At 40.0% G+C, this 11,902-nt stretch overlaps 2 protein-coding genes across 2 annotated transcripts; one reads left to right on the forward strand and one right to left on the reverse strand.

Moving 5' to 3' along the window:
• Positions 1 to 753: 753 nt before the first annotated feature.
• LOC306782775 (B-cell receptor CD22-like) lies at positions 754 to 4,348 on the forward strand (the record flags this gene model as incomplete). Its single annotated transcript, XM_079276214.1, has 7 exons — positions 754 to 799; positions 1,129 to 1,473; positions 1,966 to 2,187; positions 2,783 to 3,070; positions 3,369 to 3,450; positions 3,714 to 3,747; positions 3,829 to 4,348. 7 exons carry the CDS (start codon positions 754 to 756, stop codon positions 3,865 to 3,867), a joined length of 1,056 nt encoding a protein of 351 aa, XP_079132340.1. The 3' UTR covers positions 3,868 to 4,348.
• A 1,627-nt stretch (positions 4,349 to 5,975) lies between these two features.
• Positions 5,976 to 11,688, reverse strand: LOC306782777 (igLON family member 5-like). The gene is made up of 8 exons (XM_079276217.1): positions 11,574 to 11,688; positions 10,824 to 10,966; positions 10,528 to 10,610; positions 10,227 to 10,432; positions 8,662 to 8,925; positions 8,232 to 8,534; positions 7,408 to 7,501; positions 5,976 to 6,965 (listed from the first exon to the last, which is right to left on the reverse strand). Exons 1-8 carry the CDS (start codon positions 11,632 to 11,634, stop codon positions 6,902 to 6,904), a joined length of 1,218 nt encoding a protein of 405 aa, XP_079132343.1. The 5' UTR covers positions 11,635 to 11,688; the 3' UTR covers positions 5,976 to 6,901.
• Between the last annotated feature and the right edge of the window lie 214 nt (positions 11,689 to 11,902).

An 11,902-nucleotide genomic window follows, 5' to 3' on the forward strand; every position in this document is an offset into this window, starting at 1 on the left:
AACTACTATGCTAAACCTTCCAAAATAAAAGGAGGAAACAGAAAAGTTGTTTGGTCATTGAGTGAAATCCAGTGTGAAATCCTTCGGGTAGACTCATCGGTCCTTCTCAAGTGGGGAAAGTGCACATGTTAACATAACTTGACACAGAGACTGACTTTGCTAAAATACTAAATCACTGAAGGAAACTACCTGACTGAGATGTCACATAGTGATACACGTCTTAGTGTTGATGTTGAAGTTTGGGTGGGACGTTCTTCCTCTTGCAAGGCAAGGCAAGGTTTATTTGTATAGCACATTTCAACAACAAGGCATTTCAAAGTGCTTCACATAAAAACATTAAAAGCATCAAAACATAAAGCAAAGCCTTACTGCCCGAAGCAGTAGGCTTACTTTTGAAAGTCTGTCTTGCTCAAAACATTTGAGAAGGAAAGAAACTAATCAGCATGAACAAATGCAAATGAAGTCTCAACCACAAGTTCCCCATTTAAATTATGACTACTTTCGTCTCTTTTTGTGCGTCTACATTTCTCACATTCTTGTCCTTCCTGCTGCATCTTTTGGAGATTTGCTAGAATTGTATGACTCATCCTACCCTCACTCTTGCTTCACGTCGTGCTCAACTATCAGATGTCCGTTTGGATATCACCAGTCTACAACTTTCCTCTTGATCCATGCTGCTCGCTGTCACGCCAATTTATGAGAGATCAAATCCCCAAATCTCACATCTATCTCCAAACTTTGTGTTTTGCTTTGATGGAGAAGATGCTGGCAATGCTGGTGCTTCTGATTCTGAAGCCAGGTAAGGAGTGATTCTTTTTCAAATTTCGTGTTAAGACAAAGTGCTAGGCTTGAATTTCTTTCCATAACTACTGTTTTTAATTCTATTATGTTCATATTGAATTGTTATAAACACTTCTAGCAAGGGCATAGTTTCATTATCACAGGGGTCACAGCCTGACCAGCCCTTTATTAAACCCATGGTCCTCTAGACTTTCACAATAAATTCATTCCCTTTAATGCTCTCAAATCTCATCTTAGTTAGGGAACTATTGGTGCAGCGCAGCATGTTTCCATCCCTTCTTTTAACTCTGCCTAACTAATTAAATACATTACATGATCTCTCTTCAGGAACTGGAAGTGCTGGTTGGTCAGTGACTTTTGAAAAAACAGATCCCTGTGCTTTAAAGGGATCGTCGGTGGAGCTCAGCTGCTCATACAGCTACACGGATGGAGAAACCGTTAAAAAGACTGCATGGTACAAAGGGGAATTAGAAAACGGCTCCTGGAGACGTGTTGCGCTCTCAGACCTTCCTTCATATCAAAATCGTTTGGAATATCTTGGTGACCAGCAGCACGACTGTGGCCTGGCAATTCATGAGCTGCAGGTTAATGACACCGGACATTACTACTTCAGGTTCGATACGGAGGCGTATGGAAGGCGGAGTAAAGAGTCAGTGTATCTGACTGTCACAGGTAAAATGATACAGTGAGCGTGACTCCTTAATGTTCTCAGCTTTTCTTAAAATAGTGGCAAAGACCCGCCCCTTCCGGTGTTCTTCATGGGACCTTGTTTCCGAAAAAATGTGTGCGACAATCAACGGCAAGAGACAAATAATATTTTGGATTGCGCCATACAAACATCTGATATTTTTCAATTTAAAAGATAATTTTGCAAGCCAAGAAAGTCGCAGTTTGCCGTAGTATAATTTAGCTTTGTGTGAAACCGTCAACAGTTTTACAGCAAAATGCAATTCACTTGATGTGCATACATATCTTTCAAATTGACAAACATGATATCCGTACTTGATGGCACAATTCAAACGGGAACAAAACAATTACTTGTCACCCAGCATTGACTTCCGTACCTATTTGTTTTCCAAAGTAACTACTATGGCGGTCCATCGCAATGGGCGGAGCTTCGCCTCTCTGTAACATGGTCTCTGTTTCTTCAATCCACCAATGCAGAGCTGAGTGCCAAAGTTTACCCTGACAGTGTGAGAGCTGGAGACTACGTGACTCTTGTATGTATAACAACCTGCCGGCTTAACGGCACAGTTTGGTTTAAAGATGGACTTCCTGTAGCCAAATCAGAGTTCCAGGCTCAAGCAGAGGATGCTGGGAATTATTTTTGCGCTGTCAAAGGACAGGAGTCAGTGCTATCTGACCCTGTGGCTCTGCATGTTCAGTGTAAGTATGTTTATTATGACAGTGTTGGTTGAGAAACCCATAATTCAGTAATGAATTAACTTAGAGGAATACATCAACATTTTGGGGGAAATACTTAGCACTGCTTGTTATTGCGTATTGAGATAGAAAAGCAGATTAATGCCACTTTCATGTCTCCCTATAAGAAGCTACTGCCAGCAGCAAAATGATGAACTATGTCTTAACATTTGACATTTAGTCGTGTCATTTATCCACTTGTTAGCAAGCACCTCTTTTAAAACAGGAAACGCTTCAGATTTCACAATAGGGGAATCTACTAAAGTAAGAATAGGTTGTAAGAACAAGACATTTAAATGTCATACACTTGTGTTAAATACAAACTTTATTTTAAACATCTATTCAAAATGATATTCAGAAAACCCATTGACATTACGACGAGGGAACTGAAAGTGTAAAAATGCGAACTAATTTCCAATTTTTAAGACTCATTCCTTCAGCATTCTGCTTTTGCGTTGGCTACAAATGATCGAGATTGTCTATAAATGTTTTCTTTTAAACTTGTAAAAAAATCCTACCTCTCAGTTAAAGTATAAACAGCACAGTGTTTTTGATGCAGATCCCCCGTTGAATGTGTCTGTTGAGATGAGTTATTCGGGCCACCTGACAATGGGCAGCAGTGTGAATCTGACCTGCAGCAGTGCTGCTAACCCTGCAGCAGACAGCTACACCTGGTACAGCAGTGCTGGTTCCACTTTCAGCTCCCTGCTCCAGGTGGGGTCAGGACAGGTGCTGTCTCTCCCCTCTGTGGAGGCGTCCCACACTGGACTCTACCTCTGCCAGGCCAGCAACCGACTGGGGGGAAAGAACTCAACCGAGGTGCTGCTAACAGTGGACGAAACAGACAGTGAGTATGGGAAGATAAGCAATTACAACCTGTTAAAAAAAATGTTTTTGATATGTGATCAATAAGCTCATCTAATGAGGAATGATAGTCATTGGTGTAAACTAGCGTGATTGGAAGTGTTTTTAGGGGATCGGGGAAACGATAAAATTTGATTCATCTTATATGCAACCATAAATCTAGAGTTAGACTTAAACGTTCTTGTTAAAAAGATTGTAGAAAATACAGTAAAGTGCAATATTATCAATATTTATGAGTTAGTTTAATTTCTCACACTGTTTGTTTCTATTCCTACTAACAGCAAACCGTGTCATCCTCTTTGTTGGTATTGGAGTCAAAGTCTTTATTGGCCTGTTGCTTCCAATAGTTATTATTTGGGCATGGTAAGTTAAGTGATACACAACACTCTTGATTCTGTACCTGTCGTTTCATACTGTGACTGCATGAAAAGAAGAAGAGTTCAATGTAGACACTTTTGTAGATATTTATTTAATGTCTTGTTTTTAAATCGTCTTGTCTTAATGTTTTTATACACTTTTTAACTGTTGCTGCTGTACTGATGAGTCGCCAACTAAATTTCGTTGTATGTTCGTACGATGACAATAAACATCCTTATCCTTATCCTTTTCTCATTCCATTGTTAAAGGAGGCTGGGACGTAAATCTGCTGTGGATAAAGAGGTAAGAGGGACGTGGTTCTGTTTCAGTGAAATGAACGACAGTTAAACACCAAATGTCTAAAGTTGTCCCGTTATGTTTCAGGAGAGAAGTCGTGATTATGAAAACATCAGCACTGCTTAAATGGGCCAAAAGAACATGTATGAAATGTATGAATGTATGTATGAAACCTGCCTCTGCCTGAGCCTCATTACACTTGATACCTGACTTGGTATGTGAATGTCTAAGGTTTGTATGCTGCCCGGAGCTCAACCAAAAAACAGCTGGAGTTACGAGTAGAGCAGCAAGTTTGCCGACATGAAATGTGCAGCTGCACCTCTCATTCGTTTACAACTCCTGTCTCTGTAAACGTTCAGTCCTTCGAGGGTTAGGAAAGAGGACAAGTCCATATGTGGTTAGAGTATTTACTTTAGATATTCCAGTCGACAAATGTTATCATTTGACTGGATAGTCTGCGTGTACTTCAGCAGGGCTAAAGCATTGAAGAAATACATACATACAATGTTTTTGCTTTCTTTTTTGTGATGTTTCTTCAGGACTGTTTGCAGACGTTTATTCATTTGTGACCAACAATAGTATGACACCTATTATATATATTTCTGTTTTTTACCCAATTCTGGTGGAAAAATTATTAAACTGCTGTATTTACTCAGTTGAAAATCTTTCAGCCGAATACAAATATCTAACTTTTGTTTGATAATTAATTTCTGTTCTCCTGTGTTCTACCTGTTTTTTAAAATAGTTTTGCTCTAATCTGCCACAAATTACCAGAACACAGGCACCGATACAGTATGGCCACAGAGAGAGAAAAACAAGAAAACAACAAGAGTTCAGACAAGACTCCACACAGACGTTTCTCAATAATTTCTTAAGACTATCTTAAGACTTTCTTAAGACTAATGGTGGAACAACGCCACCATTTCCCAACACCCCACCATTTCCACACCCACAATGAGATTGCTTTTCAACAGGTGCTAATGCCTTAAATTGCTCTAAATCCCCTGTTTTTGAAAAGTTCACGAAAGACTAGTTTACAGTTTGTCTTTACATGTTTGGCTGTGAGCGATGACTCCGCGAGAAAACTGTAACTGGCCTTTGACATTGTGAAACTGATTATTACATCAAAGTGTCCATTATTTATGTGCAGTCAGTGGTCAGTTTCAGTTCCACTTCTCATAAATAGCACAAAGTGTCGAACAGAGTTGCATAAAGGAAGTGGTTCACTTAAAGTGACGGTGCCAGAACATCAACACCTGTCATTCAAGTACTGAAGTAACATGCAAAGTACAAATATTCTTAGTTTTATGTTTGTTTCTTGAAAGATTACCAACTGGGCAGTTAGTGTCAGGAGGACAGGCAGTGAGACATTGTGCTAGTGAGACACAAAGATGAACAAAAACAACTCCTGTCTCTGTAAGCGTTCAGTCCTTCTCATGACACACTGGAGACTCCACCGGGAAATCATTACTTCATTTTTTTAAATTAATAAAATACTAAATGAATACTATTTCATCATGAAGGTGTCGTTGCTGAACGTGTTTTAGTCGTTTGAGTGATTCACTACTTGTGTTGTGCAGCAGACTGTATCAAGAATCATTGTGGTCAAATCAGGATCTGCTGCCACCTTGAGTTTAACATATTCATGTACATTATGTTCTGGTAATCTTCTTCAACTCCCTAAATACATCCCATTCAGAACACATCTCAGGTGAGATACACTGTTGCTAAAATCTTTTAAATTAGAAATTGGTTGATCTTTGCACTACTGTTTTTTACCTAGTTCGTTAATTTAACACTTATTTCATTGTGTATATACTGTGCATTTTTGTTATTTTATATTCTATATTCTGATTTTTTTTTACATGTCCTACTCTGTTATTTTAGTGTATATATTGTGCATTTTTTAATACTTAATATGTTTGCTTACTCTGTTACTTTGCTTACTTTGTATGTCTTGCTGCTGTAACATACAAATTTCCCCCTGGGGATGAATAAAGTATACATCTATCTATCTCTTACAATATGTAGACCCTCTCGTTCTCGTTAAATCATCAGGTAGATGTAAAAATTGTCCAGTAACTGAACCTGACAATCAGCTCTCGAACTAACATGTACATACATTATGTGAAACTTAAATATTTCAAAAAATCAAGCAGTTCCTTGTTTACTTTATTAGCATGTGTGCACCACTTTACTCAACTCAATTTAATATGATAAATCAGACACAAGAAACATTCTAAAAATAGACTAATGAGATGAGGAGTTGATGTCCAAGTATGTTTTGTAAATGGATGTCAGAGTCACTGTCCTCCTGGTTTTCATCCTCAGGCTCTGGTCGTTATCATTTAGAGCCTTATCACACTGAAGAGTTTACTCAAAACCACACAGACGAGGCCCCGTCCTAACTGTAAAATTCTCCTAATTGGATCATTATGACTGTGTTTTCCGTCATCATCATCATCACCAACAGGCTTCCAGAAACTGCTGTTTCTTGACATTGCTTATACATAGCTGGGTGCTCTCTGTGGCGTGAATTTAAAATCTATTCCTGTAACAGTTAAACCGACTACAAAACAAAGTAGGAGGACCTTTAATGAGAACAGGAGATTTTCTATTATCTATTATCTCTGATACAATACATTTTTTTTCTTTTCTTGAAGATTGCTTGGTTAACTCCTGACAGCAGTGTTTAGTTTATCCCAAAGCACAATCACACTTCAACAAGTAGAAGATATTCAGACTATTTGCTTTAGTTCTGTCGGTTTTCAAATGAACCATTTAGTCTCTTAAAGCGTTGATCCTCGTTGAGCTCAGTTCATTGAAATCCAGGAATTAAGGGTTTCAGGATCCTGTTTCCTGATCTTCAGGTTGTCCCACTGTGTGAGTTGACGCCACTGCAAATGGTCTTGTAAGTTGTTTTTCTTCTGTGTGCATGAGTTCAAGGAGCCCAAATGTACAACAGCATGTGATGCAATACAAGTTTGAAGGTGTCTGATTGTATCATCAGGGTTGACTTGGCAACATGAGGTGTGAGATAAAAACGCAGAAGTGTCTGAGGGTGTTTTCTCAACCTCAGCTATGCTGAGTTACTTGATACAATAAAACATGTCTCTTCTGGTGGTTGTACTTTGTTTTGTACTTTGTGCTGAATGAGTCCTTAAGGGGCTGAAGCAGTTGTCTCAGTGAGGACATACGACTGGTGTCTGGATGACTTCTGTCTCCTGAAAGCACAAAGAATTGATCAAAAAACATTGACATTTACATGATCAAGTTATTTTGATCTTGATACATTTGTCTTAAGAAACCAACTTTATTAAAACTGAAGAGCTTTGGCTAATATTCAGACTATATTGTGGGCATCACCTCAACCTTTTAGTGACACGTTATAGTCGCATCTTATTGTTGAAATAGTTCAAGCAACACACATGTGAATACAAAGTGTTATGAATGAAGCATCAGGAGGTTTCAGACACAGTATCACTTCTTGTTAGGCTGTGTGCCACACTGGATCTTTTCAACCACACACTTAAAATCAAAACAAACATACTTTTTAGGAGTACTGAAGTATTCTAACGGTACGGTACCACTAAAGATTCCTGATGCTGAAATGCTGGTTGAAATATGACTAAATGAAGTCAGCTGTAAGAGAAGCAAAGAACTCACCGTGTCAAGAAAAAGGCCACTAGGGCCATAATAGCCAGCAGAGCAGCGATGGTCACTCCGATAATCACCAGTCTGCCTCCTGAAGAGTCAGACTCTGTAGTGGACAGAAAAGGGATTGGAGCCTGAACAAACAAATCTTAGACAGTAGTCTTTAATACAATGTGCATGTGAATGGATGGACGTTGGACCAAGAGTATGTCAAATGTTGTGGTATTTCATAATGCTGGGCTTCATGACAGCAGAGTGGTGCTTGTTGTTCATGGATTAAATGTCAAATATTTAAACTAAATACTGACTGGACAGAGTCATGTTCTTTTCTGTTGCATCTCAAAGATAGAGGACAGATAAGTAGGTTGTCAAATGTAAAAATAAAGTTGGCTTCACAGAACCTTAAAAATAGTCAGATAGTGCAGAATGGGTCAGCCATTAATTACAGGATTGGTGGCTCGATCTCCTCTGGACACAAACAAATGCTTTTGAGCAAGACAACGAAACACAAATATCTCCCCATTTATATGTGGGCAAAATATCTTAGTGGCCAAATGGATGAATAATTTGACTTTGTTATGGGTAAGGGTCAGATTGTCTGTCATTGTCAAAGGTGAGAGTATACAAAATGCCCACTACAGCATTTGTGAATCCATCTGTCACCTCTGTCATGTAAGCACTGCCTGTTTTTTTCCCAAAATGTCCAAAAACACCTGCTCGACCCTGCCAGGTGTTACTGTGGGACAATTTTCTGCAGGATTGAGGGGCAAACATGCTTGCCACTGAAAACTGAAAAACTCTTGATTGTTTGAATGACAGGCTCGCCATGGACCTACCTTTGGTACCTGTGAGTGTTGTGCTGTCGCTCTGTGATCCGTGCCTGTTGCGTGCTACACAGCAGTGCTGCCCATTCTGCTCAGCGGTGATGTTGGCACTGCTGAGGGTCGGGCCTCGTCCCGTGGGTTGAACCGGGGATTGCCTTGCTTGATGAATGCTTTTGTCTGCTGTAGGGAGGCATGCTGCACCCTGGTACCAGGTGTAAGTGTGGACAGGCGGGTTAGCGTCACTGCTGCAGGTCAGAGTCACAGGAAGCCCGGCCTGTGTCTGAGCGACAGAGACAGCTGTGTTTCGAGGAGAATCTTGACAGGAAGGAGATGAAAGGTCAGTTGCTTCAATATTCTAGTCAGAAGCCACTTGCTTAACTGATGTTGATGTTATACGCACAGCAACAGACAGAATGACTAAATCAGGATTAACTTTACTTACACTCTACGTCAATGTGCAGCTTTGTTGAGTTCTGCACTTTATCTCCAGTGTGTATTTCACAGGAGTAGCTGCCAGAGTCATCTGATGTAACCTCACTGATGTTCCACACCTGTCCAGCATGTCTCGGGCCGGTGCTTGTGCTCTTGTACCATCTGAAACGGGCCTGTGGACTGGCCGCAGGGCTGCAGCAGGCCAGACGTAAGGCCCCGCCTTCCGTGATATCACTGGAGGGACTTGCGGACACTGTGGCAGCGCTGGCGGAGTCTGGAGAAAACGAGGGTTAGGAAAGAGGACAAGTCCATATGTGGTTAGAGTATTTACTTTAGATATTCCAGTAGACAAATGTTATCATTTGACTGGATAGTCTGCGTGTACTTCAGCAGGGCTAAAGCATTGAAGAAATACATACATACAATGTTTTTGCTTTCTTTTTTATGATGTTTCTTCAGGACTGTTTGCAGACGTTTATTAATTTGTGACCAACAATAGTATGACATCTGTTATATATTTTTCTCTGTTTTTTACCCAATTCTGGTGGAAAAATTGTTAAACTGCTGTAATTACTCAGTTGAAAATCGTTCAGCCGAATACAAATATCTAACTTTTGTTTGATAATTAATTTCTGTTCTCCTGTGTTCTACCTTTTTTTTTAAATAGTTTTGCTCTAATCTGCCACAAATTACCAGAACACAGGCACCGATACAGTATGGCCACAGAGAGAGAAAAACAAGAAAACAACAAGAGTTCAGACAAGACTCCACACAGACGTTTCTCAATAATTTCTTAAGACTATCTTTGTGGTGGAACAACGCCACCATTTCCCAACACCCCACCATTTCCACACCCACAATGAGATTGCTTGTCAACAGGTGCTAATGCCTTAAATTGCTCTAAATCCCCTGTTTTTGAAAAGTTCACGAAAGACTAGTTTACAGTTTGTCTTTACATGTTTGGCTGTGAGCGATGACTCCGCGAGAAAACTGTAACTGGCCTTTGACATTGTGAAACTGATTATTACCTCAAAGTGTCCATTATTTATGTGCAGTCAGTGGTCAGTTTCAGTTCCACTTCTCATAAATAGCACAAAGTGTCGAACAGAGTTTCATAAAGGAAGTGGTTCACTTAAAGTGACGGTGCCAGAACATCAACACTTGTCATTCAAGTACTGAAGTAACATGCAAAGTACAAATATTCTTGTTTCTTGAAAGATTACCAAATGGGCAGTTAGTGTCAGGAGGACAGGCAGTGAGACATTGTGCTAGTGAGACACAAAGATGAACAAAAACAGTCACAACATTGAGGAAGGACAAACAAAAAGTGCCAGTTTTTTCTCTATGATTTTAAATGTGAGCTATAAAAACACCCTGTTGGCAAAACATACGGATACATGTGATGTTGTCACCATTTTGAATCTTGCTTTATGTTTTTATTGTCCTATAGAATACTTTGCAACTCTACAAATTGTGAGCCATTGATTGTGATGATACTTCTTTTTTGATGATAATTATGATTGTGATGGTGATCATCATGTTGATTATGGTCAGTTGTAAACTAAATCTTCCCACCTGCCACCAGGAGCTGTACACCGCTCTGCTCTGGCATCTTCTGTGTAGGGTGGCTGGTGATGAGGTAAAACACGTATGCTCCACTGTCCGACAGTCTCACATCAGAGATTCTCAAAGAGCAGTTTTTTGTCCCTGGTTGTCCCAGGTACTCCACTCTGTTCTGGTAGGATGGATCTGGGGAGATACCGGCACTGTGGAAGACGTATCTAAGACGGACAGATAGACTTAGATACTTACTATACGTACTATGAGTGCTTTGCCTAAATTAATCGCAGGTCTTTCAGTGCGCCTCCAACAATACCTTGATGTTATACAGCGACTGTCTTCGAGACACCACATCTCAGACAAAACTTTGTACTGTTGTCCTTCTGCTCCTCCTCCACTCTAATAGAGACACAGTTGATAAAAAAAGAAAATGAAGACTAAAGTACTGCAAATTATCAGATGCTTATGCCTATGTTATTCTGGTTTCAGATGTTCAAACCACCGATTGCAAGCTTATTTATTCATTTGAAACCTTGCAGAGAAAGTCTTCTGGTTAAAGACACACTGCAGAATGTATTGCAACAGCTAACAATGCCTTCTTTATTGAATTACCTGAGTAGAGAGCCGTCCCTCTTCCTTGGTTTCATTAGAATGTTGGGGGTAGTCATATGAACAAGGGATAACCACAGAGGAACCAATCACAGCACAGATAGGACTGGAGGGGAGACGAACTGACCAATCACCTGCAAGAATACCTGATGGGCAGAGGATATGTGTTAAAATAACCACCAAGTTACATTGCAATGGTGTAAAATGAACTAAATTAGTTCGTTTATTTTACAGGTTAAAGATAAGGGAACATATTTGACGTACAACGGATTTTCAGTATTAAATTACATTATCCAGTGACAGATGGATAACTGACAAATCTGAGTTAATGTCCAACACTGTATTTCTGAACATTTAAAAATCCTTAAACCAAAATAAGTTTGTGTCTGCTCAGAAGGACTTGGTCTCTACCCATAGGATTTCTTTTTTGGTGCAATGTAAGAATGCAACAAGAACATATACATTCATGTAGTTCTGGTTGTTGCCCCAGAATTGAAAAAATATTTTTTTTGGCAACTGCAACATAACAATTGGGGAAGGTGTTACACAAATGCCACTGAAGTAATCCTCCAATCCGTTGTGACCACACATCAGCTTCAAATGCCACATCGATGTCAGTCTAACAATGAGCTGTCCAGCTCAACACTTTCAGTTAATTATCTTCAATCAGTGTTGAAACTCCAGACATATGCAGGGTCACGTGATCTCCCCAGGGCTAAATGGTGTCACCAGAGATGTTGCCGGTAGTCTTACCTGTCAGAGAGAGTGTGAAGAGCAGCCAGCAGCAGCAGCACTGTGCCTCTCGTCCACCCATCTTCTTCTCTTCCTGCTGTGGCTGATGCTTGTTTTGTTGTGATCTTCTGACACTCCTACCTCAGTCACCTGCTCTCTTCCTTTTGGCTTCCTGCCTCCTCGCCTCCCTCTGTGACTCTGTCAACCAATCTACCTTCCTCTACTCTGTAGTTAAACACTTTTTTGGTCAGACTTCCCTTATATTTTCTCTGTCAACGAGGAACTGTGATGATGACTTGGCTTTCATGTCAGCAAAGGGAACTCACTGTAAATAAATGTGTGGGTGGATG

Source organism: Melanostigma gelatinosum (genome assembly GCF_949748355.1).
Source record: "Melanostigma gelatinosum genome assembly, chromosome: 9".
In the NCBI taxonomy this organism is placed as follows: Eukaryota; Metazoa; Chordata; class Actinopteri; order Perciformes; family Zoarcidae; genus Melanostigma; species Melanostigma gelatinosum.